This window comes from Carcharodon carcharias, chromosome 12 (assembly GCF_017639515.1).
Source record: "Carcharodon carcharias isolate sCarCar2 chromosome 12, sCarCar2.pri, whole genome shotgun sequence".
Lineage (NCBI taxonomy): Eukaryota > Metazoa > Chordata > Chondrichthyes > Lamniformes > Lamnidae > Carcharodon > Carcharodon carcharias.
The window spans coordinates 16,900,424-16,919,957 of record NC_054478.1 but is presented as its reverse complement, the minus strand read 5'-3'; the positions used below and the strand labels follow the sequence as shown (position 1 = coordinate 16,919,957).

Genomic DNA, 19,534 nt, shown 5'->3' with positions numbered 1-19,534 from the left:
CACCTTTAAAGTAAGTTTGTTGTCAAGATTACTGCCTTAAGCAATTTGGGGCAATGTAGGAATAAATAATTTGCCAGAGTCACATGTAAGTAGCCTGCAGATCATCTGAGATAGATCATGAAACAGGTGTGTTAATAAGACAAAAAAAATTAAACTAAAATCAGAAGGAAAATTAAATTGTCAAAGTGGATTCAGTAGATTCATGTATACTGGTGTTAAATTATCATTATGAGGCTCTCTGGATGTTTATCTCCGGAAAGGAATATCAAGTTGGTATTTTTGATCAGTTTTTAAAGTGCGACAGAATAACAAATCTCATGGGAAACAAATTAGGGTTCAGTTTTTGATGTCATGTTTTGATGGGCACCATACTTCAGAAAGGATGTGAGGGCGTTGGAGAGGGTGCAGAAAAGATTCACAAGAATGGTTCCAGGGACGAGGAATTTCAGTTACTTAGAAAGATTGGAGAAGTTGGGACTGTTTTCCTTGGAGAAGAGATGGTTTTTGAAGTCTTTGGAACTCTCATCATTAAAAGGCAGTGGAAGCAGAGTCTTTGAATATTTTTTAGGCAGAGCTAGATAGATTTGTGATAAGCAACTGGGTGAAGAGTTATAGGGGGTAGGTGGGAATGTGGAGTTGAGGTCACAATTAGATCAGCCATGATCTTATTGAATGGAAGAGCAGGCTTGAGGGGATGAGTGGCCTATCCCTGTTCCCAATTTGTATGGTTGAATGTATGTTTGTATGCAAGGTTGATAGAGGTGTTCGAAATCATGAGGGATCTAGACAGAGTAGATAGGGAGAAACTATTCCCATTGGTAATAGGGAATTGGGAAGGGTTGAGAACCAGAGCGCACAGATTTAAAGTGATTGGCAAAAGAAACATGAGAAAAATCTTATTTCACACAAGTGGTTAGGATCTGGAATTCTCTGCCTGAGACTGTGGTGGAGGCGGGTTCGATTGAGGCATTCAAGGGGGAATTGGATTATTATCTGAAATATATGAACATAAGAATTAGGAGCAGGAGTAGGCCACTCAGCCCCTCGAGCCTGCTTTGTCATTCAATAAGATCTTGGCTGATCTGATTGTAACCTCAGCCCCACATTCCCACCTACCCCCGGTAACCTTTCACCCCCCGTGTTAATCAAGAATCTATCTAGCTCTACCTTAAAAATATTCAAAGACTCTGCTTCCACCGCCTTTTAAGGAAGAGAGTTCCAAAGACTCACAATCCTCTGAGAGAAAAAATTTCTCCTCCTCTCTGTTTTAAATGAGCGACCCCTTATTTTTAAACAGTGACCCCTAGTTCTAGATTCGCCCACAAGAGGAACCAGCCTCTGTACATCCACCCTGTCAAGACCCCTCAGGATCTTAAAGGTTTCAATTAAGTCACCTCTTACTCTTCTAAACTCCAGTGGATACAAGCTTAACCTGTCCAGCCTTTCCTTACAAGACAACCTGCCCTATCCTGGTATTCATCAAGTAAACCTTCTCTGAACTGCTTCAAATGCATTTATATCTTTCTTTAAATAAAGAGACCAGCACTGTACACTCCAGATGTGGTCTCACCAGTGCCCTGTATAACTGAAGCATAATCTTCCTATTTTTGCAATCAATTCCCCTCACAATAAATGATAGCATTCGATTAGCTTTCCTAATTACCTGCTGTACCTGCACACTAACCTTTTGTGATTCATGCACTAGGACACCCAGATCCCTCTGAATCTCAGAGCTCTGCAATCTCTCACCATTTAGAGAATAAGCTTCTTTTTTATTCTTCCTGCCAAGATAAACGATTTCACATTTGCCCACATTATACTCCATTTGCCCACTCATTCAACCCATCTATGTCACTGTAGCCTTTGTAGGAAGAATGTGCAGGGTTACAGGAGGAAGGTGGGAAAGTGACTCCAGGTAATTTACTCCATCGGATGGCCAGCACAGACAAGACGGGTGGAATGGCCTCCTTCTGTGCTATAACCTTTCTGTGATTCTGTGATTAAGTGTTGAAGGATTGCCTGCGGAATGGTGAAATGGTGGCAAAGTTGATAATATTTTAGTCTTGGCCGTTTCTATAGCTGGAAAGGGGTGGAGGATGAATGTGTAGGATAATAGGAATGATCACCATGTTGCAAATGCTTTTACTATTGACTATGTCAAATAAAAAGTGTTAAAAATAGAAGACCTATGTTGAACTAAGAGTACAAAAAGTCCAAGGTTCAGTTTCTGTCCTTTATTGAGTGACAATGATAATGATGATGAGAGAGTGCCTGATTTGACCTCAGGATGTCTGAGTGAAAGAGGGGAAAGACGAGCTGGAGCTTGGACCCCCCCAGTAGCCAATCACTGATACCTGCTAGCCACCGAAGGAAAGAAATGATGTGCCTATAGCACCTTTCATGGCCTCAGGGTGTCCCAAAGCAATTTACAGCCAATGAACAGCTTTTAAAGTGCAGTCAGTATTGTAATGTATGAAATACAGAAAATAATTTGCACACAGCAAGTTCCCACAAACAGCAATGTGACAATGACTAGATAATCTGTTTTTTGTTATGTGATGTTGATTCAGGGATAAATACTGGCCAGTACCCCAAGGAAAAACTCCCCTACTATTCTTCAAAATAGTGGCCATGGGATTTTTAAGGTCCACCCGAAATGGCAGACAGGGCCTCGATTTAACGTCACATCTGAAAGACGCGCCTCTGACAATGCAGTATTCCCTCAGTACTGCACTGGGAGCATCAGCTTCCATTATGAAGAAAACAAGATTGATTTTATTTTATTTCGGGCTCAGGAGGCATTCAATCAACTTGCTGTCTGGGAGCGTGACTATACTGGAAAACAATCTGTGCCAAAGATTATTTGGGGAGCTCAAAAGTTAAGGAGATCTTTGATAACACAGAGCCCTGACTCTCTCATAATCCTGGCTTGACATATTAACCCTCTTCATTCCTTCCATACCCAGGAGAACCCCTGTGCTGTTGCCCTCTCAGAAGGTTGATTCTAGAGGCAAGCGTATAAACTGAGCATGAGTGGCACCTCATTACCTTTAGTTCACCTCAATCACCGTGAGTCCTGTGACTATAAAACCAGAGAAACAAACATTGATAAGGAGAAAGCAATGTGTGTGACCACTCGATACCATAGCTCTGTCACCATGTCAAAAACAGAATTACCTGGAAAAACTCAGCAGGTCTGGCAGCATCAGTGGAGAAGAAAAGAGTTGATGTTTCGAGTCCTCATGACCCTTCAACAGAACTAGGTGAATCCAAGGAAGGAGTGAAATATAAGCTGGTTTAAGATGTGGTGGTGGGGGTGGGGGGGGTGGGGTGCGGGGGGTTGTGTTGGGTTGGGGGAGAGAAGTGGAGGGGGGTGGAGTGGTTAGGATTAGTGATAGGAGTAGATCATCAAAAGATGTCACAGACAAAAGAACAAAAGAACACAGAGGTGTTGAAGGTGGTGATATTATCGAAACAAATATGCTAATTAAGAATGGACGGTAAGGCACTCAAGGTATAGCTCTAGTAGGGGTGGGGGGGGAGCATAAAAGATTTAAAATATTTAAAAATAATGGAAATAGGTGGGAAAAGAAAAATCTATATAATTTATTGGAAAAAACAAAAGGAAGGGGGAAGAAACAGAAAGGGGGTGGGGATGGAGGACGGAGTTCAAGACCTAAAGTTGTTGAATTTAATATTCAGTCCGGAAGGCTGTAAAGTGCCTAGTTGGAAGATGAGGTGCTGTTCCTCCACTTTGCGTTGGGCTTCATTGGAACAATGCAGCAAGCCAAGGACAGACATGTAGGCAAGAGAGCAGGGTGGAGTGTTAAAATGGCGAGCGACAGGGAGGTTTGGGTCATTCTTGCGGACAGACCGCAGGTGTTCTGCAAAGCGGTCGCCCAGTTTACGTTTGGTCTCTCCAATGTAGAGGAGACCGCATTGGGAGCAACGAATACAGTAGACTAAGTTGGGGGAAATGCAAGTGAAATGCTGCTTTACTTGAAAGGAGTGTTTGGGTCCTTGGACGGTGAGGAGAGAGGAAGTGAAGGGGCAGGTGTTACATCTTTTGCGTGGGCATGGGGAGGTGCCATAGGTGGGGGTTGAGGAGTAGGGGGTGATGGAGGAGTGGACCAGGGTGTCCCGGAGGGAACGATCTCTACGGAATGCCGACTGGGGGGTGAAGGGAAGATGTGTTTGGTGGTGGCATCATGCTGGAGTTGGCAGAAATGGCGGAGGATGATCCTTTGAATGCGGAGGCTGGTGGTGTGATAAGTGAGGACAAGGGGGACCCTATCATGTTTCTGGGAAGGAGGAGAAGGCGTGAGGACGGATGCGCGGGAGATGGGCCGGACACGGTTGAGGGCCCTGTCAACGACCGTGGGTGGAAAACCTCGGTTAAGGAAGAAGGAGGACATGTCAGAGGAACTGTTTTTGAAGGTAGCATCATTGGAACAGATGCGACGGAGGTGAAGGAACTGAGAGAATGGGATGGAGTCCTTACAGGAAGCGGGGTGTGAGGAGCTGTAGTCAAGGTAGCTGTGGGAGTCGGTGGGTTTGTAATGGATATTGGTGGACAGTCTATCACCAGAGATTGAGACAGAGAGGTCAAGGAAGGGAAGGGAAGTGTCAGAGATGGACCACATGAAAATGATGGAGGGGTGGAGATTGAAAGCAAAATTAATAAATTTTTCCAAGTCCCGACGAGAGCATGAAGCGGCACTGAAGTAATCATCGATGTACCGGAGAAAGAGTTGTGGAAGGGGGCCGGAGTAGGACTGGAACAAGGAATGTTCCACGTACCCCATAAAGAGACAGGCATAGCTGGGGCCCATGCGGGTACCCATAGCCACACCTTTTATTTGGAGGAAGTGAGAGGAGTTGAAGGAGAAATTGTTCAGTGTGAGAACAAGTTCAGCCAGACGGAGGAGAGTAGTGGTGGATGGAGATTGTTCGGGCCTCTGTTCGAGGCACTTCTTGTGAGGACTCCATCCCATTCTCTCAGTTCCTTCGCCTCCGTCGCATCTGTTCTGATGATGCTACCTTCAAAAACAGTTCCTCTGACATGTCCTCCTTCTTCCTTAACCGAGGTTTTCCACCCACGGTAGTTGACAGGGCCCTCAACCGTGTCTGGCCCATCTCCCGCGCATCCGCCCTCACGCCTTCTCCTCCCTCCCAGAAACATGATAGGGTCCCCCTTGTCCTCAATTATCACCCCACCAGCCTCCGCATTCAAAGGATCATCCTCCGCCATTTCCGCCAACTCCAGCATGATGCCACCACCAAACACATCTTCCTTTCACCTCCCCCCCCGTCGGCATTCCGTAGAGATCGTTCCCTCCGGAACACCCTGGTCCACTCCTCCATCACCCCCTACTCCTCAACCCCCACCTATGGCACCACCCCTTGCCCACACAAAAGATGTAACACCTGCCCCTTCACTTCCTCTCTCCTCACCGTCCAAGGGCCCAAACACTCCTTTCAAGTGAAGCAGCATTTCACTTGCATTTCCCCCAACTTAGTCTACTGTATTCATTGCTCCCAATGCGGTCTCCTCTACATTGTAGAGACCAAACGTAAACTGGGCGACCGCTTTGCAGAACACCTGCGGTCTGTCCGCAAGAATGACCCAAACCTCCCTGTCGCTTGCCATTTTAATACTCCACCCTGCTCTCTTGCCTACATGTCTGTCCTTGGCTTGCTGCATTGTTCCAATGAAGCCCAACGCAAAGTGGAGGAACAACACCTCATCTTCCGACTAGGCACTTTACAGCCTTCCGGACTGAATATTGAATTCAACAACTTTAGGTCTTGAACTCCCTCCTCCATCCCCACCCCCTTTCTGTTTCTTCCCCCTTCCTTTTGTTTCTTCCAATAAATTATATAGATTTTTCTTTTCCCACCTATTTCCATTATTTTTAAATATTTTAAATCTTTTATGCTCCCCCCACCCCCAGTAGAGCTGTACCTTGAGCGCCCTACCATCCATTCTTAATTAGCACATTCGTTTAGATAATATCACCAACTTCAACACCTATGTGTTCTTTTGTTCTTTTGTCTGTGACATCTTTTGATGATCTGCTTCTATCACTGCTTGTTTGTCCCTACAACCACACCAACCCCCTCCACTTCTCTCCCCCAACCCAACGCCCCCCCACCCCCCCCACCTTAAACCAGCTTATATTTCACTCCTTCCTTGGATTCACCTAGTTCTGTTGAAGGGTCATGAGGACTCGAAACGTCAACTCTTTTCTTCTCCGCCGAAGCTGCCAGACCTGCTGAGTTTTTCCAGGTAATTCTGCTTTTTTTTGGATCTCCAGCATCTGCAGTTTTTTGTTTTTATCTCTGTCACCGTGTGACTGACTGACCCCTCGATAGTGCAGCCCTGTCACCGTGTGACTGACTGACCCCTCGATAGTGCGGCCCTGTCACCGTGTGACTGACTGACCTCTCGATAGTGCGGCCCTGTCACCCTGACAGTGACTGACCCCTCTATTGTCATCTCCTGATATTTCCTTTCCCCATGTCACCAGCCATCACTCACCAGATGTAAACACGCAGGGACATCTGCTGGTTCCCTTGCCCCACCGGCTGCCATGGTTCACTGTGACGGTACAGGGGGCTCAGAGTGCTGCCCAATCAGCCCTTCTCCTTCACTATCGTCTTCACCACAAACCTTAACGATGGCATAACCTGAAAGGAGAGACAGGTCAAGAGAGGGAGAACTGAGACACGGATATACATGTGGTGAGAGAATGATAAAGAGAGAGAGAGAATGACAAAACACTGAGATACGGATATAAGAGTAGAGAAAGAGAGAGGAGAGAGGAGAGAGGAAGCACTGAGTCCTGGATATACAACTGGAGAGAGAAATTTAGAGAGGGGGAGAGAAAGAGAGATAGAGAGAGAGAAAACACTGGGACACAGGCATACGAATGGAGAGAAAAAGATAAAGAGAGAGAGAGCACTGAGGCACAGATATATGAGCAGAGAAAGATAGAGAGAGAAAGAAAGGGGGACAGAGAAAGAAGCACTGAGACCCAGATATACAAGAGAAGAGAGGGAGAGACAGCACTGAGACACAGATATATGAGGGGAGAGACAGATAGAAAAAGATAGAGAGAGAAAAAGGGAGACTACACTGGGAAAAGGGTATGTGAGGGGAGAGAGAGACACAAAGGTGGGGAGAGAGACACAGAGAGGGAGGGAGAGAGTGGGAGACAGAATGACAAATAGAATGATAGATAGAGAGAGACAGAGACTAAGGGAGATGGAGTGAGAATGAACAAAAAGTCAGAGAGAGAGAACAAGAGGGACAGATATAGAGAAAGACAGACAGACAGACAGTCAGACAGAATGACAAATAGAATGGCAGAGATAAAGAGACAAATTAAAAGTGATAAAGAGACGGAGAACACTGGGACACAGGCATATAAGGAGAGAGAGGCAGAGAGACAGAATGATACAGAGAGAGACAGGGAACCAGAAAGAGTGAGGATGACAGAGGGAATGAGAGAGAGATGGAAATAGAGAGAGAGAGAGACAGAGAGAGTATGAAATAAATTCTTCACTTTACTGATCTATGAGCAATAACATTGCTTCTTTCATTGTTCTAACCTGTTTGTTGTAGTCTGGTGTGACTGCACCTTCTGAAGGTTTAACAGATGTCAACAAATAATTGCTCAGCTACCGATCATAACAAGGGCTTCTTGCTGCAGCCTGGCCAATTAACATGCTGACCCCTCGTCTGGGTAGCAACGCACCCTTAAACAACTGCACAGTAAAATATTACCTTGTGACTCACGCTGGGGCTCGCCCATTAACTTACCACCCAAGTTAAGAACTTTTAAAGGGACACTGCTTTCATGGAATAAGTGTTCCTCACTGTTGCCTCCGAGACAGTGTCACAAGTGAGAAAACATGGTAAATGGCTTTCCAATAGTTCACTCAGTTCTCTTGTGGGCGGCATATCTGTGAAAATGACACCCAACTCATCACATTCCCTAGACAACAAAAATGTGCAAAAAGTGTTCCAACTACTCGAACATTCATACGAACATATGAAATAGCAGAAGTAGGCCATTCAGCCCCTCAAGCCTCCTCTGCTATTCAGTAAAATCACAGCTAATCTGTTTGTGTTTTGAATTCCACCTACCCCCGATAACCTTCGATTCCCTTGCCGAACAAGAATCTATCTACCTCTGCCTTAAAAATATTCAATGACCTCCATGGCAGTCGGAGGCAGAGAGTTCCAACGTTGTACGACCCTCAGAGAAAATAATTCTCCTCATCTCTGCCCTAAAAGGGCAATTCCTAATTTTAAAACAGTGTCCCCTAGTTCTGGACTCACCCACAAGAGGAAACATCCTTTCCAGACTTGACATAGCTTGCTGAATAACTAAGGAGTCTAAGGATCAGTCACTGTGTAAATGTACAGAGTTTGGAGTTCCTCAGGATAGTATCCTAAGCCCAACTATATTCAGCTGCTTCATCAATGACCTTGCCTCCATCATAAGGTCAGAAGTGGGGATATTCACTGATGTTTAGCACCATTTGCAACTCCTCAGATACTGAAGCAGTCTGTGCCAATACGCAGCAAGACCTGGACAGCATCCAGACTTGGGCTGATAAGTGGCAAGTAACATTCACACCACACAAGTGCCAGGCAATGACCAGCTCCAACAAGAGACAATCCAAATATGCCCCTTGTTATTCAATACCGTCTGGGAGAGACATGGCCTAGTGAGTTTTGACACAGCAGTCAATGATAACTTATTCCTCTCATGGATCCTGATGAGCACTCAGGAGTTGTGCCAGAGCATCACTTTCATACCATTACAGTCCTCCACATTGTCCATATTTGCTATAAATCCTAAGACACTGATCGCACAGTCATGTCACAAAATCAATATCAAATGGCATTCTGTAACCCAACATAGTGATTCTGTCAGGCAGCAAAAGGCAGCCAGTCAGGAACAAAGCAACATCCTCAGAGGTCATTGGCCAGCATCAGCAGGATGAGCACACACCACTGACATCACACGCTCATTCCTGTCTAGCAGACATTTCAAAAACTTCCATCGTCATGCATGGGGAGTGTGGGAACTAATAAAAGAGGACTGGACTGTTCAGCCTCAAAAGTGTTAACAAAATAACAATGCAGGGAAGCATGAAAGGCTATGGTGCTCAATGATGATTAATGCTTGAACCAAAACTCCACAGTCATAAAATGAAGGCCATTACAGAGTGCACCTGGGTGAAAAGACTGAGGCGTGGCTGGCAAAAAATACTTACTCGCACAAAAAAAGCCTTCAGTGTTACAGCACCAGGATAATAACTTCACAAGAACAATGATCATGGGGTCACACAATGTGATGCACAGATGCAAGGCTCACATGTGCATTGTCCTAACCATCATTTCCAAGTTGGAAGTGCCTTTGATCATGTCGCTGATGTGGAACTAAAGGTGATTGACTGAGATGAGATTGAGTGAGAGTACATGGAACTGAGAGACAAGATTGGCTTTGTGGACAGGATAAAATTGTTTCCCTTGAGGAAGAATTCTCGACCAGGGGACATGGATTCAAGATAAGTGGCAGAAGGTGTAGGAAGGACATGAGGAAGAACTTTTTTACACAGGGGGTAGTGGGTGTCTGGAATTCGCTGCCCAAGTTGGTGGTAGAGGCAGAAATTTTAAACTCTTTTAAAAAGTACCTGGATCTGCACCTAAAGTGCTGTAAGCTGCAGGGCTATGGGCCGGGTGCAGGAAGGTGGAATTGGAAAGGGCATCTGGGTGTCCTCAGGCTGGCTTGGACAAGATGGGCCTAATGGCCTCCTTCTGTGTTGTAACTTTTCTATGGTTCTATGATTGGGTTGGGGTGGGGGTGGGGGTTGAATCTGGTGCCATTGAATGAACATGGGGCATTGCAATCACCTTGATGAGCCATTTGGTACCTGAGACTTTGAGAGATAAAGGTGAAATATACTTACAGAGGTGAGAATTATATACAGTGAATGAACACCCATGCCACCATTGTGCTTTCAGAACTTCTTAATTTTTTTCTTACACAACTACTATGTCTTGGTGCAGCCCCGATATCTGCAACAGAGGCAGAAGCAACCTGCTGACTACTATCTGAGATGGCTTTGGTGGCCGTTGTCTGGAGGCACGAGGCCAGGAGGGCCCCAGCCTGCTAAGGGTATCTTGCTCCAGGTATCCTGTCTGGCTGATGCTCCTCCTCTCTTTGGGTGCCTGAAGGCCCCTCTCTGACTCCTTGAGGAGCAGGGGCACCTGGAGGGTCGAGATGCCTCATCCCCTCTCGCCTAGCCACTGCGGGAAAGCACCCGTGACTAGAGCAACATAGTGCAGGTCCGAGTGCAAATCCGGCAGAAACTGTGCGTTCTGCTGGATCTGGGTCTCCAAGGGGGCCAGGACCCTTCCAAAGGAGATTTCGATGTGCTCGCATACCGGAGCCACAGCATCAGACGGAACGTGGATGGACTCCTCCATGCTTTGCTCCTGTCTGGTGACGGCCTCTGACTACTCTGTCTGATGTTCTCCTGCCTATTCTCGCGTCTCCAACATGTCTCTGACGGCCGGTTGCAGAGGCTCATCAATGGACTCAGGCTCTGTGGGGGCCCGGTCTCCAGCCATCCTCTGGGTGTCAGAGACCTCAGTTGCCGCTGCCCCTGCGTGCGTCACCTGGACCTGCGTCCCTGAGGTGACCATCGGGTTGTGAACCCGAGCCTACTCTAGAACTAGAGCCCGCCAAGGGGTGTGCATCTGCACTGGTGGGGGGGGTGCAGATGAACGCAGCGATGCCTCTTCTACAAATGGATCCCTCAGCATCTTCATCAGAGGTGATCTGGGGGCTGGACCTACCAGAACATTTTGACATCGTTTGCATTCAATAGCATTCATTTGCACTCATTTGACATCGGTTGTACTTGAAAGCAGTCATTTAACTATCATTTGATCTCAACCGCGCTCAGAAACAAACATTTAGCCGTAATTTGGCATCAAACATGCTCAAGATAATCATTCAGCTATCGTTTAACATTGCAAGCAACAGAACAGGCATCCATGTCATCAATTTCCCCAAACGGCAGCACCCAAACATTTGCGATTAGCAAGAGCACATAAGTATTTGGACACCAAAGCCCATCATAGAGTTTATGTTCCGTATTTCTGAATTTCCATAGCTTCAAACATTCCAAAACCGAGCTAACTTTAGAAAAGGGGGACTCTGTTTTAACGTATGTTTTGATAAGCTAGTTTTGTTTGTCTTCGTAGCCTTTAACTCCTGCATCACAACCCTGCCCACCCCACATACACCCTCCCCACGAAGATTGCAGTTTACTCCCCACCACCCCCTGAAGCAGTAACGCAGGGCACGGTATTAATCAGGAGCTGAGAGAAGCATGTAGCATGGGCAATATAATAATCATGGGTGAATTCAATTTGCATATGCACTGGGTAAACCATTGAGCACTAATGCTATGAAAGAAGAGTTTCTGGCGTGTGTTAGGGATGGTTTTCTAGGGCAGTATGTTCAGCAGCCAACTAGAGGACAGGCTATTTTAGATCTGGTATTATATAATGAAAAAGGGCTAGTTAATAATCTTGTTGTAAAAGAACCTTTAGGGGTGACTGACCAAAATATGATAGAATTTTACATGATGTTTGAAAGTGAGGTAGTTCACTCTGAAGCAAGTGTGTTAAGTTGAATAAAGGCATGAGGGACAAATTGGCTGAGGTGGATTGAGAACATACATTAAAAGGTATGACTTTACATAGGCAATGGATAGTCTTCAAAGAACTATTACATTGCTTACAGCACCTATACATTCCTTAAAGGTGTAAAACCCAAAAAAGTCAGTCAACTGTGACTGACAAAAGAAGTTAAGAATTGTATAAGACTAAAACAAAAAGCTTATAAAGTTGCCAGAAATAGTAGTAAACCTGAAGATTGGGAGGTTTTTAGAATACAGGAAAGGAAGACCAAGAAACTGGTAAAGGGAGAATAGAATATGAATGCAATCTAGCAAAAAAACATAAAATTGGATCAAAAAAGCTTCTGCAGGTTGTAAGAAGGAAGCATTTGGCTAAGACAAATGTGGGTCCATTGCAGGCAGTCAGGAGAATTCATAATGTGGAATAGAGAAATGGGAGAGAAGCTAAATGATTCTTTCGTGTCTGTTTTCACTGCGGAAGATACAGGAAATCTTCCAGATTTAGAGAGCCAAGGGGCTAAAGAGAGTGAGGAATTGAAGAAAATTAGTATAAGAAAGAAGGTTGTATTGGAGAAATTAATGGGACTGAAAGTTGATAAGGGCTGATATCCTGTAACCCAGAGTGTTGAAAGAGGTTGCTATAGAGATAGTGAATGCATTGGTGATCATTTTCCAAAATTTCATAGATTCTAGAATGGTTCCTGACGATTGGAAGGTAGCAAATGTCACCCCACTGCTTAAGGGAGGGAGAGAGAAAACAGGGAACTACAGGCCTGTTAGCCTTACATCAGTAGATACTTGAATAATCATGGCCTGACTGGGCATAGTCAGCATGGATTTGCGAATGGGAAATCATGCTTGACAAACTTGTTGGAGTTTTTTGAGGGTGTTACTAACAAAAATTGGTAAAGGAGAGTTGATGGATTTTCAGAAGTCTTTTGATAAAGTCACCAACAGGAGATTGATTAACAAAATAAAAGCACAAAGGATTGTTTTTTTTTTTTATTCATTCACAGGATGTGGGCTTCGCTGGCTGGGCCAGCATTTATTGCTCATCCTGAGTTGCCCTTGAGAAGGTGGGGGTGAGCTGCCTTCTTCAACCGCTGCAGTCCATGTGGTGTATGTACACCCACAGTGCTATTAGGGAGGGAGCTCCAGGATTTTGACCCAGCGACAGTGAAGGAACGGCAATATATTTCCAAGTCAGGATGGTGCGTGACTGGGAGGGGAACTTCCAGGTGGTGGTGTTCCCATCTACCTGCTACCCTTGTCCTTCTAGATGGTAGAGATTTCAAAGGTGCTGTCCAAGGAGCCTTTGTGAATTCATCTTGTCGATGGTACACACTGCTGCTACTGTGCATCGGTGGTGGAGGTAGTGAATGTTTGTGGATGTAGTGCCAATCAAGCGGGCTGCTTTGTCCTGGACGGTGTCAAGCTTCCTGAGCATTATGGGAGCTGCGCACATCCAAGCAAGTGGAGAAGGTTCTATCACACTCCTGACTTATGCCTTGTAGATGGTGGACAGGATTTGGGGAGTCAGGAGGTGAGTTACTCAGCTCAGAATTCCTAGCCTCTGACCTGCTCTTGTAGTAACAGTATTTATATTGCTAGTCCAGTTCAGTTTCTGGTCGATGCTAACCCCTAGGATGTTGATAGCAGGGGGTTCAGTGATGGCAATGCCATTGAATGCCAAGGAGTGATCGTTAGATTATCTCTTGCTGGTGATGGTCATTGCCTGGCACTTGTGTGGCATGAATGTTAATTGCCACTTGTCAGCCCAAGCCTGGATATTGTTTAGGTCTTGCTGCATTTGGACGTGGACTGCTTCAGTACCTGGGGAGTCGCAAATGGTGCTGAGCATTGTGCAATGGAATGCATCAGTGAACATCCCCACTTCTGGCCTTATGATGGAAGGAAGGTCACTGATGAAGCTGTTAAAGATGGTTGGGCCTAGGACACTACCCTGAGGAACTCCTGCAGTGATGTCCTGCAGCTGAAATGACTGACCTCCAACAACCACAATCATCTTCCTTTGTGCTAGGTATGATTCCAACCAGTGGAGAGTTTTCCCCCTGATTCCCATTGACTCCAGTTTTGCTGGGGCTCCTTGATGCCACACTCGGTCAAGTGTGGCCTTGATGTCAAGGGCAGTCACTCTCACCTCACCGCAGGAGTTCAGCTATTTTGTCCATGTTTGAACCAAGGCTGCAATGAGGTCAGGAGCTGAGTGGCCCTGGCGTAACCCAAACTGGGTATCAGTGAGCAGGTTATTGGCAAACAAGTGCAATTTGATAGCACTGTTCATGACCCCTTCCATTACTTTACTAATGATGGAGAGTAGACTGATGGGATGATAATTGGACGGGTTGGATTTGTCCTGCTTTGTGTGTACAGGATATACCTGGGCAAATTTCCACATAGCCGGGTAGATGCCAGTGTTGTAGCTGTACTGGCATAGTTTGGCTAAGGGTGCAACAAATTCTGGAGCACAAGTCTTCAGTACTATTGCTGGAATATTGTCAGGGCCCAAAGTCTTTTCAGTATCCAGTGCCTTCAGCCATTTCTTGATATGACATGGAGTGAATCAAAATGGGTGAAGACTGGCATCTGTGATGCTGGGGACCTCTGGAGGAGGCCAAGATGGATCATCCACTTGGCACTGTTGGCTGAAGATTGTAGCAAATGCTTCAGCCTTATCTTTTGCACTGATGTGCTGGGCTCCTCCATCATTGAGGATGGGGATATTTGTGTTGCCTCCTCCTTCAGTGAGTTTTTTAATTGTCCACCACCATTCATGACTGGATGTGGCAGGACTGCAGAGCTTAGATCTGATTTGTTGGTTGTGCGATCGCTTAGCTCTATCACTTGCTGCTTACGCTGTTTGGCGTGCAAGCAGTCCTGTTTTATAGCTTCACCAGGTTGAGACCTCATTTTTAGGTATGCCTGGTGCTGCTCCTCTATAAAATGGGATTAGAATAGTTAGGTACTTGCTTGACCAGCGCTGACTCGATGAGCCAAAGGGCCTTTTTCTGTGCTGTAGACCTCTATGACTCTATCCTCCTACACTCTTCATTGAGCCAGGATTGATCCCCTGGCCTGATGGTAATGGTAGAGTAGGGGATATGCCAGGCCATGAGGTTACAGATTGTGTTTGAGTACAATTCTACTGCAGCTGATGGCCCATAGTGCCTCATGGAGGCCTAGTCTTCAGTTGCTACATCTGTTTGAAATCGATCCCATTTAACACAATGGAGGGTATCCTCAATGTGAAGACAGGACTCGTCTCCCACAATGACTGTGCGGTGGTAACTCCTACTGATACTGTCATGGACAGATGCATCTGTGGCAGGGAGGTTGGTGAGCATGAGGTCAAGTCTGTTTTCCCCTCTTGTTGGTTCCCTCACAACCTGCTGCAGACCCAGTCAAGCAGCTATGTCCTTTAGGACTCGGCTAGCTCAGTCAGTAGTGGTGCTATCGAGTCACTCTTGGTGATGAATATTGAAGTCCCCCACAGAGTACATTCTGCACCCTTGCCACCCTCAGTGCTTCCTCCAAGTGATGTTCAATATGGAGGGGCACTGATTCATCAGCTGAGGGAGGGGGCTACATGGTAATCAGCAGGAGGTTTCCTTGCCCATGTTTGACCAGATGCAATAAGACTTCATGGGGTCTGGAGTCAATGTTGAGGACTCCCAGGGCAACTCCCTCCTGACTGTATACCACTGTGTCACCACCTCTTCTGGGTCTGTCCTGCCAATGGAAGAGGACATATCCAGGGATGGTGATGGTCGTGTCTGGGACATTATCTGTAAGGTATGATTCCGTGAGGATGACTATGTCAGGCTGATGCTTGACTAATCTGTGAAACAGCTCTCCCGATTTTGGCAAGTGTTGGTAAGGGAGACTTTGCAGGGTCAACAGGGCTGAAGTTGCCGTTGTAATTTGCAGCTTTGAGTGGTCCGTCCAGATTCATTCCGTTTTTCAGACTTCGTAGCAGTTTGATACAACCGAGTAGCTTGCTGGGCCATTTCAGAGGGCATTTAAGAGTCAAACACATTGTTGTGGGTTTGGAGTCACATGTAGGCCAAACCAGGTAAGGATAGCAGATTTCCTTCCCTAAAGGACATGTGCGAACCAGAACGGTTTGTTAAACAACCAACTACAATTCCAGCTTTTTATTGAATTCAAACCGTATTTGAATTTGAATTCAAATTCCACCATCTGCCGTGGTGGGATTCGAACCTGGGTCCCCAGAGCATTACTCTGGGTCTCTGGATTACTAGTCCAGCGACAAAATCACTCAGCCTCCTCCCTAAGTCTATCCAAATGAAATAAGAGGCAATAAACTGGCATGGATTAAGGATTGGCTCGCAGGCAGAAAACAGAGAGTGAGAGGGAATAAATGTGTCATTCTCGCGTTGGCGAGCTGTGACTAGTGGGGTACCTCAAGGATCAGTACCTGGGCCCCAGCTGTGCACAATATATACCAATGAGTTGGACGTGGAGATCAAATATAAAGGGCAGGATTTTTCAGTCGGCCTGTGGGGGTGGGCTTGACGTGCCGACGGGTAAAATGACACGTGATGACATCGGGCGTGCATCCTGATGTCATCGCGCAGTCCTGCGACATTTCGTTCGGTGGGCGCGCGCTGGAGTCAGCGGCGCACCCGCCAAAATGTAAACGGCCTATTAAGTCCATTAACAAAGTAATTGATGCCATTGTTAACGCTGCCCGTCCAACCTTAAGGTTGGCAGTCAGGCAAAAAGGCCCAGCGGCCTTCGGGGTTTTTATTTTTTTAGGAAACCTCATCCCAAAAAAATGTTTCCTAAATATAAAAACCTGCCCCATCTCATGTGACACAGGCACATGGGTGGGGGGGGGAGACACGTTTCAATACATTTTTAATCCTTTTATTTAATTATTTCAACGTCGATTCAACGTCCCTGAGGCACGGAAGCGCTCTTTCACTCACGTGCGTGAAACAGCATTAGCCCCTCCTCCCCCCCGCCCGCACAGGTAGCTCTGAGCGCTATGGCTTGTGTATTATGCTAGGGGGGGGCCTTAATTGGCGTAAAATCACAGCGCGGAACCGATCGGCTCTGTGAACCCTGCCCGTCCAGCCCGCCCACCACCTGAAAAATTCAAGCCAATATTTCTCAGTTCGTGGATGCTACAAAGCTGGGCGGGAATGTGTGTTGCGAGGGAGATGTAAAGCAGCTTTACATCTTAGTGAGAGGGCAAGAACATGGCAGATGGAATATAATGTGGTAAAATGTGAGGTTATCCACATTGGTAGAAGGAACAGATGCGCAGAGTATTTCCTCATTGATAAGGGATTAGAAAGTGTGGATGTACAAAGGGACCTGGGTGTCCTTGTCCATAAGTCAGTGAAAGCTAATATGCAGGTGCAGCAGACAGTTAGGAAGGCTAATGGAATGTTAGCCTTTATCGCAAGAGGATTTGAATACAGGAGCAGTGAAGTCTTGCTTCAATTGTATCGAAGCTTGGTTAGACCGCATCCGGTTTTGATCCCCTTACCTCACAAAGGATGTTATTGCCAAAGAGGGAGGACAATGAAGATTCACCAGGCTTGTTTCAGGGATGATGGGACTGTCTTATGAAGAGAGATTGGGCAAACCCGGCCTGTATTCTCTAGAGTTTCGAAGAATGAGAGGTGATCTCATTGAAACCTACAAAATACTTAAAGGGATAGACAGAGTAGATGCAAGTAAGATGTTTCCTCTGGTTGGGGAGTGACAATTTCAAAATAAGGGGAAGCCACTTAGGACCGAGAAGAGGAGGAATTTCTTTACTCAGAGGTTGTGAATCTTTGGAATTCTCTACCCCAAAGGGCCGTGAAAGCTCAGTCACTGAGTATGTTTAAGGCAAAGATTGACAGATTTCTGATTAACAATAACGGAAAGGGCTATGGGGATAGTGTGGGTAAAAGGCATTAATGTGTTCAATCAGCCATGAATGATCGTATTGAATTGAACGGGCTGAATGATCTTCTCCTGTTCCTATGTTCACCGCCTGCCCTCACCAGCCTCCCGAGCAATTTTCTTCTACATGCCCCCCTCCCATCACACACTGAAACATGCCTCCCCACCCCAAAGCAGTTTTCCCTCACTGAGACTGGGGAGGCAGGGAGTTTAGACACTGAGACTGGAAGTTGGGAGGGGCTGGGGGGGGTGGGGGGTGGGGGGGCGGTGATGGGGGAGGTACTTTTTAGACCCTGAGGCTGGGGTTGGGGGTGGAGGGGGAAGGTGGAGAGAGTTTAGACCCTGAGGCTTGGGGGGGTGGGTCGATGGGAAATATAGACCCTGAGACTAAAATGACTTAAGAACTGATGGGGATCTGGTGGATGCTCTCAAGCGTGTACTGTACAGTGGAAAGGTTTTTTTGGTCTAAATGAAAAAACTGAATAAATTCGAATATTATTAAAGTAATTTCCTTGTAGCTTTTAATGCAGATTGCTGAGCGCATTGGATGCCTTTGAGCACATTTGATGTCAAAGATGGCAAAATGCTGCTGATCTGCGATCAAATTGGAGCATTTCGTGTCAAGTAATCACTGATAGTTTTTGAGTGCACTGAATGCAAAAATGATGTCAAAATGTTCGGGCTGGTGGTTGGGGGGGGGGTGGGGGAGGAGGCGGGGGTAGGTGCTGAGGCACTGGCTGGGTGTCTTCCTCCACATTTTCTTGCTGGTACCTGGAATAGAGAGACGAGACGATTAGCGATTGGCTAGGCAGGCTCCTACGCTACAGGTCACTCACATTCAGTGTCCTCATGTGGCCGATGTATACCGGGATGCATCCTTACTGGGTTGTTGGAGGGGGCCGATCTTGCTTTCCATGCAGGAGCGATCTCCGTCCTCGCCAGCCCACTCAGCAGCCTCCTCTTTGAAAGTGGAGAGGTCATGCAACTCCGGGGTCTTGTCTCTCTCTCTCTCTCCCTTTGGCTGCGGGATATCTTCTCCTGCATACAGACAGATGGGTTGTCTGTGTGCACGAAGGATGAAAGAGCAGTTGAGAATCATGCGTGCCCGTTGTGTGTGCTGAACCCTTCCCAGTTAGGGATGAAGACTCAGTTTGTGCAGGATCTTACATGAGATGGCGATCTTAAAGTGACTGGCAGACACTCAGTGCTGATGCCCCATCTGCTGGCAGTGTGCAACATCCCAGTGGACTCTAACCATTGGACTGCTTGATGCCGATATGAAAGTGTGAGTTTGGGGTTGGTAAAAGGTTCACTCACCCTGGCAGAGTGGATCAGGTCACTCATTTTCTTCCTGTACTGCAAGACGGTTCATTTTTGTTTGGCATGGGTGCCAACCACCCTGGCGACCTCCTCCCAGGCTGCCCGAGGTCAGGTGGGAGAGCCTCCTGCCCCCATCTCTCAGAAAGAGGTCCCCTCGCCTTTCCTGGACAGCCTGGAGGAGAGTGCGAGAGGAGACCCCGAGCCAGGCAGTCAGCAGCACCTAGAGGAGAGTGTGAGAGGAGGACCCTGGGACAGGCAGTCAGCAGCACCTAGAGGAGAGTGTGAGAGGAGGACCCTGGGACAGGCAGTCAGCAGCACCTAGAGGAGAGTGTGAGAGGAGGACCCTGGGACAGTCAGCAGCATCTAGAGGAGAGTGCGAGAGGAGGACCCTGGGACAGTCAGCAGCACCTAGAGGAGAGTGTGAGAGGAGGACTCTGGGACAGTTAGAGAGCAGCACCTAGAGGAGAGTGTGAGAGGAGGACCCTGGGACAGTCAGCAGCACCTAGAGGAGAGTGTGAGAGGAGGACCCTGGGACAGTCAG

General features: G+C 46.8%; 1 protein-coding gene across 1 annotated transcript in view; it reads right to left on the bottom strand.

Annotated features, from left to right (window-relative positions):
• LOC121285072 (anion exchange protein 3-like) overlaps positions 1-10,507 on the bottom strand; it is a 178,421-nt gene extending 167,914 nt beyond the window's left edge. Inside the window, exons 1-2 of the mRNA XM_041201194.1 lie at positions 10,342-10,507; positions 6,614-6,690 (exon numbers count right to left, since the gene is read on the bottom strand). Coding sequence (XP_041057128.1) covers positions 6,614-6,690; positions 10,342-10,507 — 243 coding nt within the window. The remainder of the gene's footprint in view (positions 1-6,613; positions 6,691-10,341) is intronic.
• Positions 10,508-19,534: the final 9,027 nt, after the last annotated feature.